Source organism: Urocitellus parryii, chromosome 6 (genome assembly GCF_045843805.1).
Source record: "Urocitellus parryii isolate mUroPar1 chromosome 6, mUroPar1.hap1, whole genome shotgun sequence".
Lineage (NCBI taxonomy): Eukaryota > Metazoa > Chordata > Mammalia > Rodentia > Sciuridae > Urocitellus > Urocitellus parryii.
The window spans coordinates 173,482,660-173,502,166 of NC_135536.1; the positions used below are offsets into that span (position 1 = coordinate 173,482,660).

The 19,507-nt window shown below is 55.5% G+C and overlaps 1 protein-coding gene across 4 annotated transcripts in view; it reads left to right on the forward strand.

The window, feature by feature from the left end:
- Srxn1 (sulfiredoxin 1) overlaps window positions 1–19,258 on the forward strand; it is a 34,759-nt gene extending 15,501 nt beyond the window's left edge. Inside the window, exons 2-4 of one of the 4 annotated variants that reach the window (XR_013343708.1) lie at window positions 13,390–13,657; window positions 15,810–17,180; window positions 18,198–19,258. Coding sequence is in view for 2 of the 4 variants with exons in the window: in XM_026402068.2 (XP_026257853.2) it covers window positions 13,390–13,657; window positions 15,810–16,111 (570 nt within the window). In the remaining 2 variants the exon portion in view is untranslated. Of the gene's footprint in view, window positions 1–8,559; window positions 8,581–13,389; window positions 13,658–15,809; window positions 17,249–18,197 lie in introns of those variants that run through there. The other 3 variants (XM_026402068.2, XR_003301973.2, XM_026402070.2) reach the window with 3 other exon arrangements.
- Window positions 19,259–19,507: the final 249 nt, after the last annotated feature.

Below are 19,507 nucleotides of genomic sequence, written 5' to 3' on the forward strand. Positions count from 1 at the left end.
GAATAAATAAAATAAAGGTATGTGTCCAACTACAACTAAAAAACTATTTTTAAAAAGAAAAGAAATAAGAGACAGAAAGAATGCTGCGTGTGTTGAGCTACCTTCTGGGTGCTCAGAACTACCAGAGGATGGTGTGGATTGAAGCTTGTCCATGACATGGAATTTTCTGGAAGGACATAAGAAAGCACGAACAGGGAAGGACTGAGTGCGTGGAGATGGGGAGGGGGGTGGCCTTCCACCACCTTGGTTGTGCTGTTAGAGTAGGACTCCCTACTTCTATTTTCCTTGGTCAAATAATAAGTACATCTAATGTAAAATATATCATCCTGTTCATGTGGGTGTGAAGGAGGAAGAGAAACAAGGAATTTACTTAGTTTCAATGTGTCTCTCCATAAGATTTTAATTAGTTACAAAGAAAAAGAGTCACTACAGTGGAGAAATCTTGCAGACGCCACCTTAAATAAGTGGTCCAAAAGAACTTGTTAGTAACAGAGCAAACCCACATCACAGGTCCCCAGATTCTTTGCATTGTAAAGGACATAGCATTATTTCTGTGGCGTTCTTGCCCAAAGCAACTGATCTGAATTTAATCATAAAGAAATAACAGCAGAATCCAAATAGAGACTATCTATAAAACCACCCCAGTCTATACTCTCCAAAAAATGTCAAGGTTGCAAAAATCAAAGAAGTAAAGAGCTACTCTAGAAAAAGGAGATTAACAAGACATTAAAAACTAAACATAGCCAGGTGTGGTGGCGCAGGCCTGTAATCTTGGCTGTTCGGGAGCTGGAGGATCACACCTGTCATCCCAGCAGCTCAGGAGGCTGAGGCAGGAGGATCGAAAGTTCAAAGCCAGCCTCAGCAAAAGCAAGGCACTAAGCAACTCAGTGAGACCCTGTCTCTAAATAAAATACAAAATAGGGCTGGGGATGGGGCTCAGTGGAAGAGCACCCTGGGTTCAATTCCCAGTACTGGGGAAAAAAAAGAGAAATAATATACATGAATTAACTCAGAGGCAAAGTGGTATCCTGTCTGCAATTTACAACAGTTCAAACAAAAATGTAAGCAGAGAGACGAAACAAGACTCATAAAATGTTAACATTTAAGGAATCTGAATGAAGCATGTACAGGAATGAATTCTTTGCACAGTTTTTATAACTTCTCTGTGTTTCTGAAACCATTGCAAAATAAAGTCCAGTATAGACACGTCATTGTCGTGGCTAACAATCAGTGGGCATGAATGGTGTCCAGGGACTGCACTGCTGGCACACACGGTTTTACCCTCGAGACCACCCATGAAGATGGTGTCACTGTTCCCCCCGTTGTGCAGATGGGGACACTGAGGCACAGGGTCGTTAAGTCTCCTGTCCATCGTCACCCAGCAGGAAGAGGGCCTGCCCAGGGACTCTCCTTCAGCAGCGTTCTCTAGCTCTAGAAAAGAAGGTCTAGGAATCGCAGTTCTACTACGTGAGATCCATGATGCGCTGGGAGTTGTTCTCTCAGCCCTGGGATTGTGCTGCTGTTGGAAAAGTGGCCTTGGTGTGCGTAGTGATCTTTCCATCCTTCCTTCCCCATCCATCCCTCTGTCCATCACATGTGTGGAGCACTACGTACCCGGCTCCCACCATGTAGCAGGCTCTGGAGGAGTGGAGGCTAGAAACTGGTGTCACTGAGGGGAGGCTGGAGGCTGGGTTTTGGTGGATGTGTAGGAGTTCCCGAGCGTGTGGGAGGAGGCGAGGGCGCTCTCACTGAGGACAAGGGCCAGGCAAAGGCTCCAAGGTGGAGCAAGCAGGCTTCTGGGACAGGGAGAGGCTGGAGACTGGGGGAGGGTCAGGACCAGACCCAAGAAGCCCGCTAGGGGAGGGCCTGGGGCCCAGGGGCTCAGAGGATTGTGATCCAGAGGGTACAGCCCAAACGTGCTTTCTTCCCGCCTCTTTCCCTTCCCCTCCTCTCCTGTGCCCCTTCCTCCTCCCTCCTCCCCCTCTTCCTCCTTCTCCATCTTCTTCCTTTCCTCTTTTATTTCTCCCTCTCCCCCTCACCCTCCCGCTTCTCCTGCCCTCCCCCCTTCTCCCCCTCCCCTCCCCCTCCTCCCCTCCCCTCCTCCCCCTCCCCTCCCCCTCCTCCCCTCCCCTTCCTCCCACTCCCCCTCCTCCCCTCCCCTTCCTCCCACTCCCCCTCCTCCCCCCTCCCCCTCCCCCTCCTCCCCTCCCCTTCCTCCCCCTCCTCCATCGTCTCCTTCCTCTCCTGTTCTCCTCCCTCCTCCCTCCTCCCTCCTCCCTCCTCCCTCCTCCCTCCTCCCTCCTCCCTCTCCTCCCTCCTCTTTGCCTTAGGTGCAGGGAGCCGAGTTGACCCCATTCTCAGATCCAAGCTCATTATCACCACACCCTCATTTTCATTTTCTCCCTCATATCCCCCTCCCCCAGCCCCCAGCCATCATGGTGCCCACGTAGGAGAACAGACGCTGGCAAAGGCATCACAGCAGCCCGTGAAGCGCTCGGATTCTGGAGTTGGACTGTCCAGAGCCGAAACCTGGGTCTGCCTCTTGTCGGGGTGTGACCTTGGGCAAATGACTTAACCTCTCTGTCCCTCAGTTTCTGAATCTCTGTAAAATGCTGATAATGTGGTAGGACCTGTTATCCCAGGTCAGCCATGAGGAGTGAGCAGGTGATTATGTTGAAAACACTTAGAAGCCAGAGGGACTGGCTCAGGCCTGTCATCCCAGCAACTCAGGAGGCTGACGCAGGAGGGTCGCAGGTTTGGATCAGCCTCAGCAACTTGGCCATGCCCTGCCTCAGAGTAAGTAAGTAAACAGGGCTGTTAGGGTCTGTAAACAAGTCAGGATGGTGCCCGGCATTTTGCCAGGGGGAGTGGTTTGTGAAGTAACGCCAGTGAGCCATTCAGTGTGGAGATTCCTTATTGGTTGACTGCTGTATCTAGTTCATGTTAATTAAGATAAACTGTGTGGAATGTATATACACCCCTCCTGTCCACAATGAACGGCTCCCACTCCTGCTGTATCAATGGACACAAGTTGCTCATCACCTCCGGTTAGTTTGCTGCAGCCGGACTGCGGCTCAGGGCTTGGGATTTAGCTCCGGGGTAGAGGGCCCCTGGGTTCCATCCAAAGTTTAAATAAATAAATACCTTTAGGAGGGTCTAAGTATCTAACGTCACAGAAGCAGCAAGTGCTTGGATACACCCACAGAAGACCTGTGTCTGACCCTGGTTCTCCCTATTCCTGCCCTAAGAGCCCGCTGCAGCCTCCTGGGGAGGGCTCCCAGTGGGTGTCCCCAGTCCAGGTCCCCTGCACTGCTGCCTTGACAATCCCTGTCCAGACCCCTCTCCACACCGGCCATCTTCAGTCCTGCCCGAAGCCTCCAGGTCACCCAGGACCGGTCCTTCTCACCTGGCTTTAGATCTATCAGCAAGTAGTAAGGGGTCCACCACCAAGCAGATCCGTGACCCGCCGGTCCCACTGCTGACCAAGCCACCTCCTCCCCACCAGGATTGTGGCGGCCTCTCTGTGGGCTCTTGGCTTCCGACCTGTTTTTCCCATTATGTTCACAAAGTGACCAAAGGAGGAGCATCACAATGTGACTCGGTAGCAGGGTGCTTGCCTAGCATGTGGGGGCTCTGGGGTTGGTCCCCAGTGATGCAAAAAAAGAAAGAGGAAAAAAATCTGATGGTGTCATTTGTCTACTCCAAACTCCCAATGAGCAAGTGTCATTGGGAAGGAAAAAAAGGGCAGAATAAATGCTAGGTTCCTTCAAATGACCCCTACCCTGGGCCCTCATCACCTCCTGCTTGCCCCTTGTCATTGGGTTGAAGCAACACCTGCCTCTTTGCCACACCTCTGCCACACCAGGCACCTCTCCCACCCCGGGGCCTTTGCACATGCTGTTCTCTGTTCCCTGGAGCCCAGAGGGAGAGACCCTCTTGAATTCACCAAATTCCCCTCCACCCGTGTGCCTGGGAAAGAGCAAGGTGCTGGTTTGGAAAGACCTCAGAAATTCCATTAGAGCTGAGACCCCCCAGAACAGGAAGTTGCCATGGGAAGAGGGTGGAGGGAAACTATGTTACCTGCACCGTTGTTTTTCATAGCAAAAAAAGGATCAAATGTCCATGAACATAGGCTTTCTGATAAGGTCTTGTGGTCCATTCATCTAATGGACACGATCCGGGGGGAAAGGGGACCCGCAGCTGCTGCCTGGCAACAGATAAGTCTCAGAGGATGCTGTGGGAGGGCAAAACCCGAGTGATGGGGACCCATGTGGTGAACAGAACAGGAAGGCCCTGGAGACGGACATCTGGGTGCTCTTAAAGGGATCCACAGCCCCATGTGCTGGGTCAGGATTTATAATGTGTAGTAAAAGTGGACAGACTGACGGGAATGACAGCGTCAGGACAGTGCTTCCTGGAAAAGGGCTGTTACTGGGGAAGGATGGCAGAGGCGCCTCCTGTGGGCGTCCACCTGCACAATGACCTCCAGACACGGTGTAAAGCGTCGGTGACCTCATATCATACCTGCTGTGCCTGGGGGTCGGGAATTGGAGAGCGCTCAGCCGAGGGAAGCTGGTCCTCTGGTATCATCGGGGAGCAGTGCAGATGCCCGTGACAGAGCCCTGACTGGCTGGAGCGTCCTGTCCCGGGGACTCATGTCACAGCAGGCCCCTTGGAGCTGGTGATGGCCAGGCTGGGGAGGACGGAGAGGAAGCAGTTCCTCCCCACACCTGACTGTCCCTGGGTTCCCACTCCATCCCACACGGTGGCTGAATCCCAGAGTGAAGGCTGGGAGACAGGGGGACGGACACTGGTCCCTTGACCCAGCCTGGCCTCAGTCGCCACCTCTGCCTCGCCGTCTTCACCAGACCCGGGCGTTCAGTGCAGAGTCAGAGGTGGTGGATCAGCGCTCTGTAGACATATTTGAAAACCACTACCCCCTCGACTGTATTTAAAAAGTTGATTTCCAAAACTGGGGAGTGGGCCCGTGGGCCCCATTACATTATTCTACATACGTGTGTGTTTAAATCCACAGTGGGGCCTGGCACACGCCTGTGATCCCAGCAGCTGGGGAGGCTGAGGCAGGAGGATCTCCAGTTCAAAGCCAACCTCAGCAACTTAGCAAGGCGCTAAGCAACTCAGTGAGACCCTGACTGAAGATAAAAAAAATAAAAAGGGCTGGGGATGTGACGAGTGGTTAAGCACCCCTGGGCTCAGTCCTGGATACCAAAGGACAACAACCACCACCATGCTGTTTGCATATAACCCACACATCCTCCCTGTGCTGCTCCTTCTTCTTTTTTTTTTTTTTTTTTTTTTTGCTGTGCTGGGGATGGAACCCAGGACCTTGCACACTCTACCACTGAGCCTCATCTCCAGTCCCTCCCTATGCTTTAAATCATCTTTAGCTCACTTATAAACCCTGGTACAATGTAAATTCTATGCAAATAATTGTTACACTGCATTGTCTATACATATTCAGTATAAAAGCTATTTTTTTTCAAGTAGTTCTGTTGCCTGATTGGTTGAACCCATGAGTACGAATCTGCAGATAAAGGGCTCACTGGATTCCTTTCTTTCTTTTCTTTTTTCTTTCTTACAGTACTGGGGATCAAACCCAGGATGTTGAACCTCTGAGCTTCACTCCCAGCCCTTTTTAGTTTTTATTTTGAAACAGTCTCACCAAGTTGCTGAGGCTGGCCTTGAACTTGCAATCCTCCTGCCTCAGCCTCCTGAGTCACTGGGTTACAGGCCTGTGTCACCATCCCCCTCCCCATTGTCCAGGCCCTGTGGAGCCCTCCTGGTAGACCTCCGTGTGTTCTGTGGTGTCTGGATCTTCTTGTGGAACGTGGTCCAAAAGTCCCAGGGCAGGCCCGAGGGTGGGTATGTGGACCCGCACGCAGACGAGGGCTTGTCAAAGACTCGGTGGCCTTCTTGCGTACACTGCAAGATGGACGTCTCACCTGGCAGTTTGTCCTCCAGATGGACACCCCGGACGGTGTCCACCACCCTGCCCACACGAGGCGCTGTCCAGCCCCCCCACTGGGGCAGCCTTGCCTGGGCAGCAGTTCACACCTGTGCATGGTGAAATGCAGGACAAGTCCCCGAAGCAGGCTTGCTAGGTCAAGGGGCATGTGCAACAGCGAGGTCAGGGGACACTGCCCGCCCTCCCCTGACCCCGCCCTCTCCTTACCTCTGATCTGGAAGCTGGGGCCTCTCATTGCCTCCCCCCACACGGCCTGGTTCACGCTGCCCTCCTCCCAGGCCCCAGAACCCCCCGACCCCCATGGTCCCCTCTCCACAGGCAGCCGGGGGTCCCTGCGATCCACGCCTCCAAGCCCAGCCCACCCGATCCCCGACCCTCGCCTGCACCGCCCCTCCCCCGCCCACCCTGAGCTCCGAGATGCACGCTCAGGGCCTGGGCAGTGCATGCCCCGTCCACCGAAACCATCTCTCCCTCCGTGTCTCCACAGCTCACGGTCACTCCATCCCCGCCTCAGATGCACCCCACCCTCCCGGCTCACGCCCTCCATGACCCCCTTTTAGCTTCCTCAGAACCCCTCCCTCCCCTGCACCGCACCAGGGTGTCCGTCTCCTCTTCAGACCCCAATTGCTGGGCTAAGGGGCTTCATGGGGGCACCCGGCCTCGGGTGGGACTCTCCAGATGAATCTTGGATGCTTGTGGGACTCCACCTCCCTCCCCGGAGCCCGTGGCCATCTGCACCCCCCAGTCAGGTCAGAGTCTCGGTCACTGGGATTCACCCCCCACACTGCCAGACTCCTGCCCTGGAAGTCCACCCTCCTGCTCATCCGAGAGCCTTGGAGACTCCCTCCCACTGTGCACGGTTTGTCTCAAGCAAGGCCTTTTAGAGGAATTCAGAGCCACGAAGTGACACGTTTAGGGTCCACACTGGGGGAGGGCTGCGTCCTGGATTTGAACCCTGCACCCAGCCTCCTCTCCCAGAAGGCTGAGAGGCCTCCTGTGGTACATTTTAAGAAAAAGATGTGCTCACAGGTATGGCCTTGGGCAGGGGGCGCGGAGTGGTGACCTTGACCTTGGGCAACAGTCTCTGTGACCAGACTGAAAGAGATACAGGGCCGAGTCCACATCCTCTCCGGGCTATGACCTGAGGCTCCTGGGCTCCCCAGTGGCCCTTCATTAGCATCGGATTCCCTGCCACCACCGTCAGAGTCACGGCTGACGATGACTGGCAGCTCCCGCCTTCCCCTGGCTGCTGGGAATTGTCGGGCATCGTGAATCCCTGGGCGGCTCTAGGAGGGTGGCGACGCGCATTAACCTCATTTTTCCCAGGAAGAGGGAGCTCAGTGGCGGAGTGAGACTTGTGCCTGTGCCCGCCCCTCAGCAGGCCTTGGAGGGCCTCCATGCCCACAGACCCTCCCACATGTCACTCAACCTGCCGGCCAGCGCGGCACCCCCACCCCCCAGTCCCACTGCGCAGGACCCTCAGGGCCACAGGGCTCCCTGCAGCGCGTCTCTCGGCCTCACTCCCCCAGTCAGTCCAGGATGGCACAGTGGGAAGGAGCAAGTCAAGGCCTCCGGGCCCTGGCAGGGTTCTTGGCCATTGCCCCAAGATCCTGTTTACTGGGAGGGGACAGAGGCACAAAGACCAGGAAGAAGGGAGGCCCCGGGAGAGGTGTCTTCAAAGCCTGGTCCTGCCTCTCCGTCCTCGGGCCCCAAAGGAGGGCAGTAGGTGGTCACAGCCAGTGTCCTCTGGGGTCCAGCCACTCACTGGTCAGCACCAGGCACTGCTTTGGACACCAGGGAAACATGAGAGAAGACAGATTCTTGCCCTGTGGTGCTGGGATTCTGGGTTGAAGGAGGCAGGACAGACAATAAATAATATACACCGTAAGTAAAGTGTATAGTGTGGTCGTTGTGAGGGCCACGGAGAGATGGCAGCATGGCATTAAACAGGGCAGACAAGGGAGGCCTCAGGAAGAAGGTGATAGGGACTGGACAGGAAAGTGTTCCAGGCAGTGAGCACCATCCACAGCAAGTGCAAAGGCCCTGAGGCAGAGCAGCTAGCATTTGAGGAGCAGCAAGCCAGCTAGTGTGGCTGTAGGAGACAGGACAGAGAAGCATGGAGTAGGAAAGGGGCCAGCCACATAGGGCCTGGAAGACGTTGTCAGACTTTGGCTTTTGCTAAGAGTGAGTGAGGAGCCAAGTGAGGGCTTTGTGCAGAGGGACACCTACATGGTCTCGTGTGTTAGTTGGTTGCTAATCAGCTTTTCATTGCTGTGACCAACTACCTGAGGAAAACAAGTAGGAAAGGTTTACTTTGGCTCATGGTTTCAGAGGTCCACAGTCAGCCAGCTCCATGGCTCTGGGCCTGAGTGAGGCAGAGCATCATGATGGAAGGGCGTGGTCAAGAAGGTGGTCAGCTCATGGCAGCCAGAGAGCAGAGAGAGAGAGAAGGGACTGGGAGCACTGATCCCTGACGAGGTGGGAACCTTCACAGTCCCATCTGGCAAGTCCAGTCTCTGAGGTGGCTGCCCTGGGGCCCGGCCTCCACCACAGGAGCCTCTGATCACAACCAGGTCTGGAATCGCCTGGAGGCCTCCGGGCGGGTTGACCTGGGGACGGGAGCGCTCTGCGCACCGCCTGGCGGTCCTCACCACCTGGTGACCCTGTAAGGAGCAGCTCGGGCTCCAGGTCAGGACTCCAGGAAGCAGCCTCAGAAGTCACACAGGATCCGTCTGCCTCCTCCTGTTGGCCAGAGCCACCCAGAGCCACCCGACTCCAGTGAGAGCCACAGACCCCGCTGCTCCACGGGCACTTGGAATCTTCCAGAGAAGTTGAAGTTTGCTGGTGTTGGCTGAGGCAGGGGGCAGGATGGAGAATCAGGACAGGCTTTGCCCTCCTCCCCCAGGGGGTTCACAGCCCAGTGAACAAACACAGTCACCTCCCAGGACCGTGGGCAGTCAGAGGGGGTCCCTGCCCAACCAGCCCGGCCAGTCAGGGCAGGCTTCCTGGAGGAGGTGTGGCATGAGCCGAGTCTTCAAGAACCAAGACGTCCCCGGGCTAGGAGAACCGGGACTGTGTGTGCTGGGAGGCAGGAGAGAGGACACTTAGGGTCGGGTTCTGGCACCCACTGTCGGGCTGGGATCCGGTGCTGCCTCTGAGCCTGTTTATTCACCTGTAAAACAGGTGACACTTCACTGCTTTCCTGGCAGGAGATACAGCACGGTGCCTGATGGATAGAGAAGCTCTCGATGTCATTCAGTTCCACCTCCAGGTGGGCACAGACGCGGAAACATGTGGAGACTTGTCCAGTGTCGGGGGAAAGTAGGGAGGCATGTCCCTTCTTCCTGGCACCTGCTCCCCACGAGTCCAGAGAGGTCTCCAGGGGAGGTCCCCTGACCTGCAGGTGGGGCCTTACGAGGGGTGTTCTCTGCTCTGATAAGATGGTGGTGCAGGGGCGCACACCTGTCGGCCCAGCAGCTGGGGAGGCTGAGGCAGGAGGATCGCCAGTTCAAAGCCAGCCTCAGCAACAGTGAGGCCCTGAGCAACTCAGGGAGATCCTGACTCTAAATAAAATACAAACTAGGACTGGGGAGGTGGCTCAGTGGTGGAGTGCCCCTGAGTTCAATCCCTGGTACCAAAAATAATAATAATAATAATAATAGATGGGTGGTCTCTGCTCTGACCAGGGCCAGGCCAGACCCCCGCCCCCACCTGTGTCCCCACCTCCCTGTGCAGCAGGAGTTCCTCGGCGGCGGGCAGTTCCGGGGGTTTTATGGGCAGCCACCAGCAGACAAACGGAGAAGAAAAACACCCCTCCAGAGCCCCGTTGGCTCTCAAATCCGACTTCCGCTCAGCTGCCAGGAGGCTTTAACCCTCTGTAGGAGGGGCCCCTCCCTGCCCCATGCCCCCGCCCTTGGTGAAACTGCCTGGAAGGCCCCAGGTCCTGGTTTGTGTCATGGTCCGCACACCCACTCCCCGTGGGCCGGCTGCAAGCCGGGCAGAGAGCCCAGCACCCGGGGGACGAGGGCCCGAGGCAGGTGTGGCCACCGAGCCGGGAACACTGAGATCCAGTCCTAGGGGGAAAGGCGTGTGTGTGTGTGTGTGTGTGTGTGTGTGTGTGTGAGTGTGTGAGGGGCTGAGCCCAGGGCACTCTACCCCTGAGCACACCCTCAGCCCTTAATTTCCATTTTGAGGCAGGGTTTTCCTGAGTTACTGAGGCTGGCCTCAAACTTGCCATCCTCCTGCCCCAGCCTCCCGAGTCGCTGGGAGGATAAGCGTGTCACTGTGCCCCGCTCGTTTGTCGATGTCCAGCAAAGTCCCTAAATCCTGCCAGGACTCAGCTTCCTTTTGTGTAAACCGTCCTACAGGGCGGTGGCGAGGACTGACCGAGGTCAGGTACGAGAACCGCTCGGCTTGGGCTGCCCAGTACATCGAGCTGCTGTGGTCACCGCTCTTTCCCTCCAAATACGCGATGGGGGCGGGGAGCCTTGTCACCCACGTTGGAAGCTCTTGGGCCTCTTCCTCACCTGCCTGCATCCTGCCTTTCCAGATACCAGTCAGGGCCACCAGCCCTGAGCCTACTGAATCACAGTCCGTCCTTCCTCCCAGATTCCACCGGTGTCTTCCCTGCCAGCTGAGATTTATCCCCAGATCAGTGCTCGCTGGCCTTCTCGTGGCCGGCAGCGGACCTGCGAGGGGTGAGGAAAAATCTGAGACTCCCCATGCATGTGTTCCCCGCGGCCATGAAACAAACTGACACACTGTCTTCCTGTTTGGGGCTCAGACCATGCCCAAGTGTCCCTTTGGCAGGCTATTTTTTGCCACATTTTGCAAGTTTCCACGCTTTTCATGGTGATTTTGCGGTTTAAAATGGCCCCGTGTGCCAAGTGCCGTGGCGCACCCTGTTATCCCTGCAACTCAGGAGGCTGAGGCAGGAGGATGGCAAGTTGGAGGACAGCCTCAACAATCTAGCAAGATTCTAAGCCATATGTCTCAAAAGTAAAAAATAAGAAAGGCTGGGGATGTGGCTCAGTGGCAGAGCACCCCTGGGTTCAGTTCCCAGTACCGAAAAAAAAAAAAGAAAAGCCCCATGTGTGTCCAAAGTGTGTCTAATGTCCCTGAGCACAAGAAGGCTGTCAGGGACCACAAGCTTCCTTCAGCGCCAGGCAGGAGCTGCGTCGCCTCCTGTGACATCACGGAGGGTCACATTTGCCAGAGCCCTCGGTCAAAGCAGCCAGGAGCCCCTCAGATTCAGAGGAGGGGGAACAGATCTGGACCTCAGCGAGGGAATCGGGGGTGGTGACTTGAGACCTCTGTGACAGTGGACACAGACCAGGAGAGCCCAGGCTCAGAGCGGCCCCTCTGGCCACCGGGCAGGCCTGGACACGCCCCTCACCTCTCAGCTCTCCATCTCCATCTCCTGTAACACGGGGATGACTTCCACACGGACTCTAGGACGGTGAGGATGACACGAGACGCAGGGCGTAAAGCAGGGTGTTCAGCACCCGGCACGGGCCGCGCCCCAGATGGTCACGGCACACACCTTGGGCACTGCAGACCCGCATAGACCGATCATGGCTTGTATTCCGCTGCATGTAACAGAAACCTAACATCGTGGCTTCCATCAAATAGGAGTGTTTCATTTTTCAAGAGGTTGGGGACTCCTGTGGCAGCTCAAAGAAATCATTAAGGACTCAACTACCCTGCTTTCCACAGTGCCGTGTCAGCATGTGACTTTTATCCTCATGGCCCCAAACTGACTGCTGTACCACCAGGAATTGCATCTCCATTCCAGGCAGGAAGAAGGTGAAGGATAAAAAGCAAATCGTTTCTCAGGTGACTGTCATTTCATTGGGCAAGTAAGCCCTCCCTAGGAACTTCCATCTTCACGTCACTGAGCCACGTGGCCACCCTTGGCTGCACAGAAGGCTGAGAACAAAGATGATTTTATCGAGGCCCACTACTGACCCAGACCAATTGGGATTCTGTTGATGGAGGTGGTGATTGGGTTGTTGTGGCAGTGTTGGCCTCCAACCCTGAAGAGCAACCCACAAACGCATCTTTTGTGCCGGCACTGCCAAGGACCTAGCAGGATAGACTAAATAAAAAACTTCAGAGGGGGCTCCCTCGTTTGAAGTAGCTAAGGCCCCCCCTTAACTTGATCCAGGCCACTTCCCTCAGGAAGCTCTGGAAAAGAGCCTGGGAGAGCGCCTGGCACATCGTAACCTCTAGATGATGTTATCACCTGAACTGACATTGTCCTGTCCTTGGGAGAAGCATAGGAAGCGCCTTTTTCTCTGGTGCGTAAAACTCCAGTGATATCCTAGCATCCCTAGGGAGGAGGACTTCAAGGATGCCTAGACAGCCCCCTGGTGGCCTTCCTCTCCGGCCACTGGCACCCACAGACCTCTCCCACCTTGCACCTATCAAACATGCTCTCAGGAGAGAATAAGAAGCCAGGTGCGGTGGCGCACACCTGCAGGGACTCTGGAGACAGAGGCCGGAGGATGGCAAGTTCAAGGCCTGCCTGGGCAACTTGGTGAGACTCTGAAAACAAGAGAAAGGAAGGAAGAAAGAGAGGGGGAGGGAGGGAGGGAGAGGAGACAGACAGACACAGGATTCCCGCCAATGTGGATGTCACCAGAACAGCCGGAGAGGTGCTGGGTAGCTGTGCCGCTTGTTCTGTCAGGTGTGTGGGCACAGGGTGTCCGAGGTTGTCAGCCGGGAGAACAGGCGGAAACGAAGGGCTCATTGGCTGCAGGACCTCTCAGGCCTGGACCAGGCACGGGCTGCGGCTCTCCGGAGAGGGGGCAGCAGCCCAGATCAGCTTTTTTTTTTTTTTAATGTTTTTTTAGTTATCGATGGACACACACCCTGGGCCTCACACCGCTGAGCCCCAGCCCCGCCCCCAGATTCGCTTTTATCCTGGAAAACCCTGGGCATCCTCCAGAACAGGCCTTCCCGGGAGTCGGCCCTGGCGTGGCCCACGGAGGAATCCCAGCTGAGGCAGGAGGCTCACAGGTCCGAGGCCAGCCTCCCAACTCAGCGAGATCCTGTCTCCAAATACAAAATAGAAAGGGTTGGGGATGTGGCTCGGGGGTAGAGCTGCCCTGGGTTCAATCCCTGGTACCAAAATAAATAAATATGAAAAAAAGAAGGAAATATGCTCAGAGGGACGCTGGAGGGGCCCTGGAGGGACACTGGAGGGACCCTGGAGGGACCCTGGAGGGCTGGGTCCTGGAGGGAATCTGAGGCTTCAGCCCATGGAGAGAGGAGTCTCACGGACAGAACAGCCCCCAGCCGTGCTCCGCTCGGACGGTTTGTAAGTTCATCCAACACCTTACTCAATGGCTGTGTCTGGAGGCTTTGAAGCCCCTGATCTGGGCCTCGGTTTTCTCCTCTAGGGATTCCAGTGGAGGAGGCGAGAGGGGAGAGCACTCAGGCCAGCTTCTCGTCCCTTTAAGAACCCTGTGAGGATTAGACAGCCACCAGAAGGAATGTCTGCCCGCCCACGGCACTGCAGGACTGTCCCACAAGCACTGCGGACAGACGGACAGAGGGACAGACGGACAGACGGGAGCTCATTTCATCCTCACGGCAACACTACGAGGGGCGACTGGGGTCCTGGATTCCCAGATGGGGAAACAGACCACTTCCCAGGATCACCCACTCGTAAGTGGCAGAGCTGAGACTTGAGGCCCAGGGCTCCCAGCTCTGCCAACGGACCCACGTGACTCTGCATCACCTCCAGGGATGACCTGGTGGCACAGATTGCTGTTGTTGCCCAACATCCGAATTTTCCTTTCCCCTTTACTAAGAGAAAGCCAGAACTCCACTGCCTGCGCGCCACCTGCACTCAACACTGCATTTTCAGCCTCCCTTTGGGTCACGAGTGGTCTAATGACAAGATCTTCCCATTGTGATGCAGGTGAAGCCAGACTGTAACTCTTCAAAACCCAAAATAGCTCTTCCTTCTTCTTTTTCTGCCAGCTGGGATGCAGACACAATGGCTCCAGCAGCTGTTTTGGTCCATGAGACACCTAGGGAGTAGAAACCATGTATGCTGGAGCAAAAGGATGTACAGAGCCTGGATCCCTGACTCCATCTTCTTTAGTGATCTAGTAGTGCATTTTTTAAAAAGCCTTAAACTAAGACAAGAGCTAAGATTTTTTTAGCAGTGATAATAACATACACTAGCTGGGTGCAGTGGCACACACCTGTAATCCCAGTGACTAGGGAGGCTGAGACAGGAGGATTGAGAGTTCAGAACCAGCCTCAGCAAAAGCAAGGCTCTAAGCAACTCAGCGAGACCCCATCTCTAAATAAAATACGAAATTAGGGCTGGGGATGTGTCTTAGTAGTCCTCCCCCCAAAAAATTTTAATGATGACATACACTGAATTTAAAATCTATTTTATTATAGAAAGATCGGTTTCTAACAAGTAAAAATGTATTACCTGTTCCTTAATTGCGTAAATAATATTAAATTAATTAAACTGGGAAAAAAAATCCTCACTCTTAGGGGTTTGCACCCTCAACGATATTGATTGTCTGCAGCGTTGGGCATGGACAGACAGTGGCAAAGCCAGGCCACCACTGAGCCTCTGTGCTGCGTGCACATGTGACCTACCTGGGCAGTCCTCGCCCCAGGAACCGCAGGCTGTTCAGTGACAGCCCTGACTCCCAGTCCCAGGCACTGGGTGGAAAATTCAACAACACACACACCTGAAAATTCATGATTGTGGTTATTTATCGTCTTTCCCTTTCTTCCTGGACCTTCCTTGATTGTCTTTGTCACTTTCCAGGGTCCCTGAGGGTCAGGGATTCAGGCTCCACATCCAAGATGGTCACTTCTGTGGCTGGAGAATCGGTGGATGCTGGCTGGGGGCTAGGGCCTCCTTCCTCTTCACATGGCTCTCCACGAGACGGTGTGAACCTCCTCATGGTTGGTGGCTGCTGTCTCCAGAGGGAGTGACTCAAGAGAATAAGATGACAGAAGCTCCATGTCTTTTTGGGGGGGAAGGGGGCATAACTGGGATTAAACCAGGGGTGCTTAACCCCTAAGCAAGGTCTCCCCAGCCTTATTTATTTATTTATTTATTTATTTGGGGGGTGGGGGTACTGGGGATTGAACCCAGGGGCACTCGACCCCTGAGCCACATCCCCAGCCCTATTTTGTATTTTATTTACAGATAGGGTCTCCCTGAGTTGCTTAGCGCCTTGCCCTTGCTGAAGCTGGCTTTGATCTCGAGATCCTCCTGCCTCGGCCTCCTGAGCCACTGGTGCCCACCACCACACCCAGCTGAAGCTCCATGTCTTCCTGAGTCCCCTGCTGTCCCCTCTGCCATACTCCTTTGGTTGCAGAAATCAGATCTGATTTGATGGGGGAGGGTCTGTACGTGGAGTAAATGCAGGAGGCAAGGATCACGGGGCTCCCTTGGGGGCTGGCCACCACACCGCGGAGACCAGACCAGCCCGGCAGGTCTGGTGTTGGCAACAAACACCTGGAACGAGAGAGAGAGAGAGAGAGAGAGAGAGAGAGAGAGAGAGAGAGAGAGAGAGAGAGAGAAGGTTTGTGTCTTGTCTGGTGAAACCTGAGGTCTGGGTGCGTGTCCCCACGAGTTGTTGACACAGTGGGTCCTCCTCAGATGCTGTCACTGGGGTTTTTCTTCTAAGCTGGTCAAGATGTAGGACTTGTCACATCCCCCTGTACACACATACACGTGTGTCCCCCCCTCTCTAGGCAGAGGTTTGGTACAAGGTCGGTGCGGGGGGCTCCATGGTAGCTGTGCCTCACTCATTCACTCACTCCTTCTTGCCCACAGGTGCCAGACCCTGGCTTACAGGGCTGGACAGCCCTGCCCTGGAGAGCTCACCGTCTAGCGCTGGATGCGAGCACCGTGAAATACAGTGGAAAACAACCCCCTCCTCTGCCATCGGGAAGCCGGCCGATTCCAAATGCCAGGGTGACGTGGGCAGAGGGGCCTCTCATGCCCTGCTGATGGGCGTGTGGACAGTCATGGTACGGTGCGGTTGGGTGATACTGGGCTACGGATGTGTAATTCTCTGGGCTCCAGTCATCCTGCCCTGGGTGCGGATTCTGCCTAACACGCACAGGAGCCCCTGAGAGTCACGCACCAGCCTTTGCTTTAGGAGGAGGAAGCTGCAGGTAACCAGCATCCAGTCCCTCACCACAGAATGGGAAGAGGAGGCTGGTGATCTGCAAACACCAAGCAGATGAGAGTCAGCAATCAGAAGCAACACACTCTGGTTAGACTCCGCACAGTGAGCAATGCGGAGGACACAAAATAAAACAAAATAGCCTAAGAGAAAGATCTCTGGAAACTACTACTGTGTATATTCATGACCCGCTCACACAAATTAGCACCATCTATGTTTTATAAAGACCCACACACATCGGAAGACATGTACCCTGAATATTAGCATGGACCTGTGCGCATTGCAATTTGGGAGGCTGAGGCAGGAGGATCAAGAGTTTGAGGCCAGCCTCAGCAACTTAGCAAGACCCTGTCTCAAAATAAAATATAAAAAGGGCTGGCGATCTAGCTCCGTGGTAGTTCAATCTCCAGTTCCACCCACCTCCCCCAGCCCCCCAGAAAGAAAGAAAAGTAAGAAAGAGAGAAAAAAAGTAGCATGGGTCCTGTGGGAGGCGGGAGTGGAGTCAGGATGGAGGTAGTCATCGTGTGACGTGATGCACACTTTTCACCAGGACACAGGGACAAGAGCGGCCGAGAAGCCACCAGGGACCTTGGCGGGGGACCAGGGCTGTCTGGTCTGAGGCAAGGGGACTGGCCTCACCTGGGAAGGACAGCCAGGACAAAGACTCAGAAGTGTGCAAAGCTGGTTCCTCAAGAAAACACAAGTGCCTCCGTAGCACAGAAGCCAGGTGCCCACGACCCAGCGGGAGGGCAGTCCTGCGCTGGCCCGGTGGCCTGCAGGGCCCTCCTCTTCTTGCTCAGCAGACTCCCACTCAGTTCCCAGGAGCCTGTGGGCTGCCACAGAGGTCACGTCACGGGGAAGACACAAGAGCTCTGCAACCAGACCGACTTGCCCCCACCCGTCCTCTGTCCCACCTTGGGCAAGTCCCTCTCTCCTGGCTGAACCTCAGCTTCTCCATCTGAAAAATGGCAGAACCACAACACCCACCTCAGAAGGTTGCCATGAGCAGGAAGGAGGTGAGCAAAACAGAGTTCCTGCTCCATGAAGCTTGTATTCCAGTGAAGGGAGACAGGTGGTGGGCAAAACAAGAAAAAAAAAAAAGGGAATTGTTCACTGCTCTATTCCCAGTACCCAGGATGCCTAGCACATAGTAGGTGCCCAATTAAAATTTGTAGAATAAACAAATAAATAAACAAAGGGTGGTGATCAATGCCATGGAAAGACAGCAAGCCGGCTAAGAGGGGAAAGGAGGACCGGGGGTGTCGGAAGGTGGGAGGGCAGAAACAACCTGAGTCCTGGAGGTCTGGGAGGAGCTCCTGGAGATGGAAGCCAAGATTCAAAAGAAGTGAGGGAATACACCTGGGTACACCCTGTGACCGTGGCGCCAGGCAGGAGCGGGCTCCAGGGATAGAGAAGAGGCCAAGGGCTGGAACAAAGTAGGGGAAAGGGAACGGGAGGCACTGAGGCCCCTGTGTAGGTGGACTGAGAACAGGGAGGAGGCCTCCCACTCCCCACGCGGCTCCCAGCCACAAGGGCAGGAGCCCTGTGCGGGCCATGCTCAGCCCTTTCCGGGTGTCCCTGGGGCAGACCCCAGCCTCCTGGGCACACACTCCCAGCACCTCACATCCTGAGAGTGGGGATGCTGCTCCCCAGGTTTCTTTCTGGTGTTGCTTTTGCATTTGTTGCTGGAGCTTGAACCCAGGGTGCTCCACCCCTGAGCCACGTCCCGAGCCCTTTTTATTTTATTTTGAGATAGGGTCTTGCTAAGTTTCCAAGGCAGGACTCGAACTTGCCATCCTGCCGCCTCAGCCTTAAGAGGAGCTGGCTTTACAGGCTCCGTGTTTGTCCCCAGCTTTCAAAGCAGGAAAATCAGACTCCAAGAGGTAGCTAACCTTGGAGCCGGCGCCGGGTCTCCCTGGCCAGACCCTGACCGGGTTCTAGCTCATTGTCCTGAAAGGCTTTGTTTACCGCGGGCCTTCCCCTGGCTGGAGCCGCCGGCCTCAGACTCATTCATGGTTTTCGTTTACTCCCAGGGTCCCTGGTGTCCCAACCTGCCCAGGAGCAGCGAATGAATGAAGAGCCCACCAGGAGCCCCTCCCGCCTTCCGGGCCAGTTCACGCCCCGTTGGACGTCCCCAGCCCTGCGCTGGCCTGGGGAGGGGGCGAGCGGAGGAATTTTCGACAGCCTGGGGGTCAGGAGCCCAGAGCAGGGGGAGAAAGCGAAAGTGGAGGGGGCTGGGAGCCCCCGCGAGGAGGCGCAGACAGGGAAGGAAATCTCCCCGTAATAACTCATCGGCTCAGGAAGCAGCCGCAGGCCGGGCTGCGTGTGGGGCTGGCCCCGAGGGACGGGGGCGTGCAGACTCCTCCTCCCCAGCTCAGCCCGGCTGGGGTCACGGTCAGGCGGTGTGGGAGGTGGGAAGCCAGGTGTGGGAACAGTCTCCCGCCGACCTTGGGTTCTGGGAGTTCAGGGACTCCTCTCCCGGCAACCAGGGAAGCCCTCCTTCCCCGCCCTCTGGCCTGGGGCTGGGAGGCGGGGAAGGTCAGCGCCACCCAGGGGCAGGCATCTCCAGGAAGGAGGCTCGGGGGAGACCCAAGCACCTCAAAGCCCCTCCGCTCCCGTCCGCATCCTCTCTCTGCCACACTGGCAGCCACTGCAGCTGAACAGAAAGTTATTTTCCAAGGCCCAGTGGATGCCGACTTGGCGAGTCCCGGGATGGAGCTGGGAGCCAGTCTGGGTGACCTAGAGATCCCAGTGGCCATCATCAGCCCAGTTACGCTTCCCTGGAGGGAATGGGGCAGACATGGGGTGACCCATCAGAAGTTTCTCCAAGACAGGCACACTGGAGGGACGCAGCCTGTGTGTGAGGGGGCGCGGAGGCGGATTCTGAGAGGTGGTGATGCCAGGCGGGTTGAAGCTGCCGTCCCCGCTCAGCTACCAGTAGCTAAAGGCCAGCTGTCTTACCTGTGAGTCGGGGTCTTGCGACAACCTCAGCTGGGCACGGTAAAGTTCTCAGCGCTGACCCCCTGAGTCTCCCCGAAGGCAGAGAGTTTATTTCGTTCAGCTCGGAATCCTCTGATCTAAAACCGTGCCTGACACATAGTAGGGCCAACTAATATTGTTGAACTCATCAATGAAAGAATGGAACTACTGGGATTTGTGTTGTTGTTGTTGTTTTCACAAGAGTTCTTAAATGCACATCCTTCCATAATGGAGAGAGACCGATTAGTGTTTTGATGTATTTTGTGTGTGTTTATCTTGGCGTGTGTGTGTGTGTGCGTGAGTGTGTGTGTGTGTGTGTGTTTCAAAACTGTCGTAGGGGAGGTGATACGGTTGAGTCCTTTTT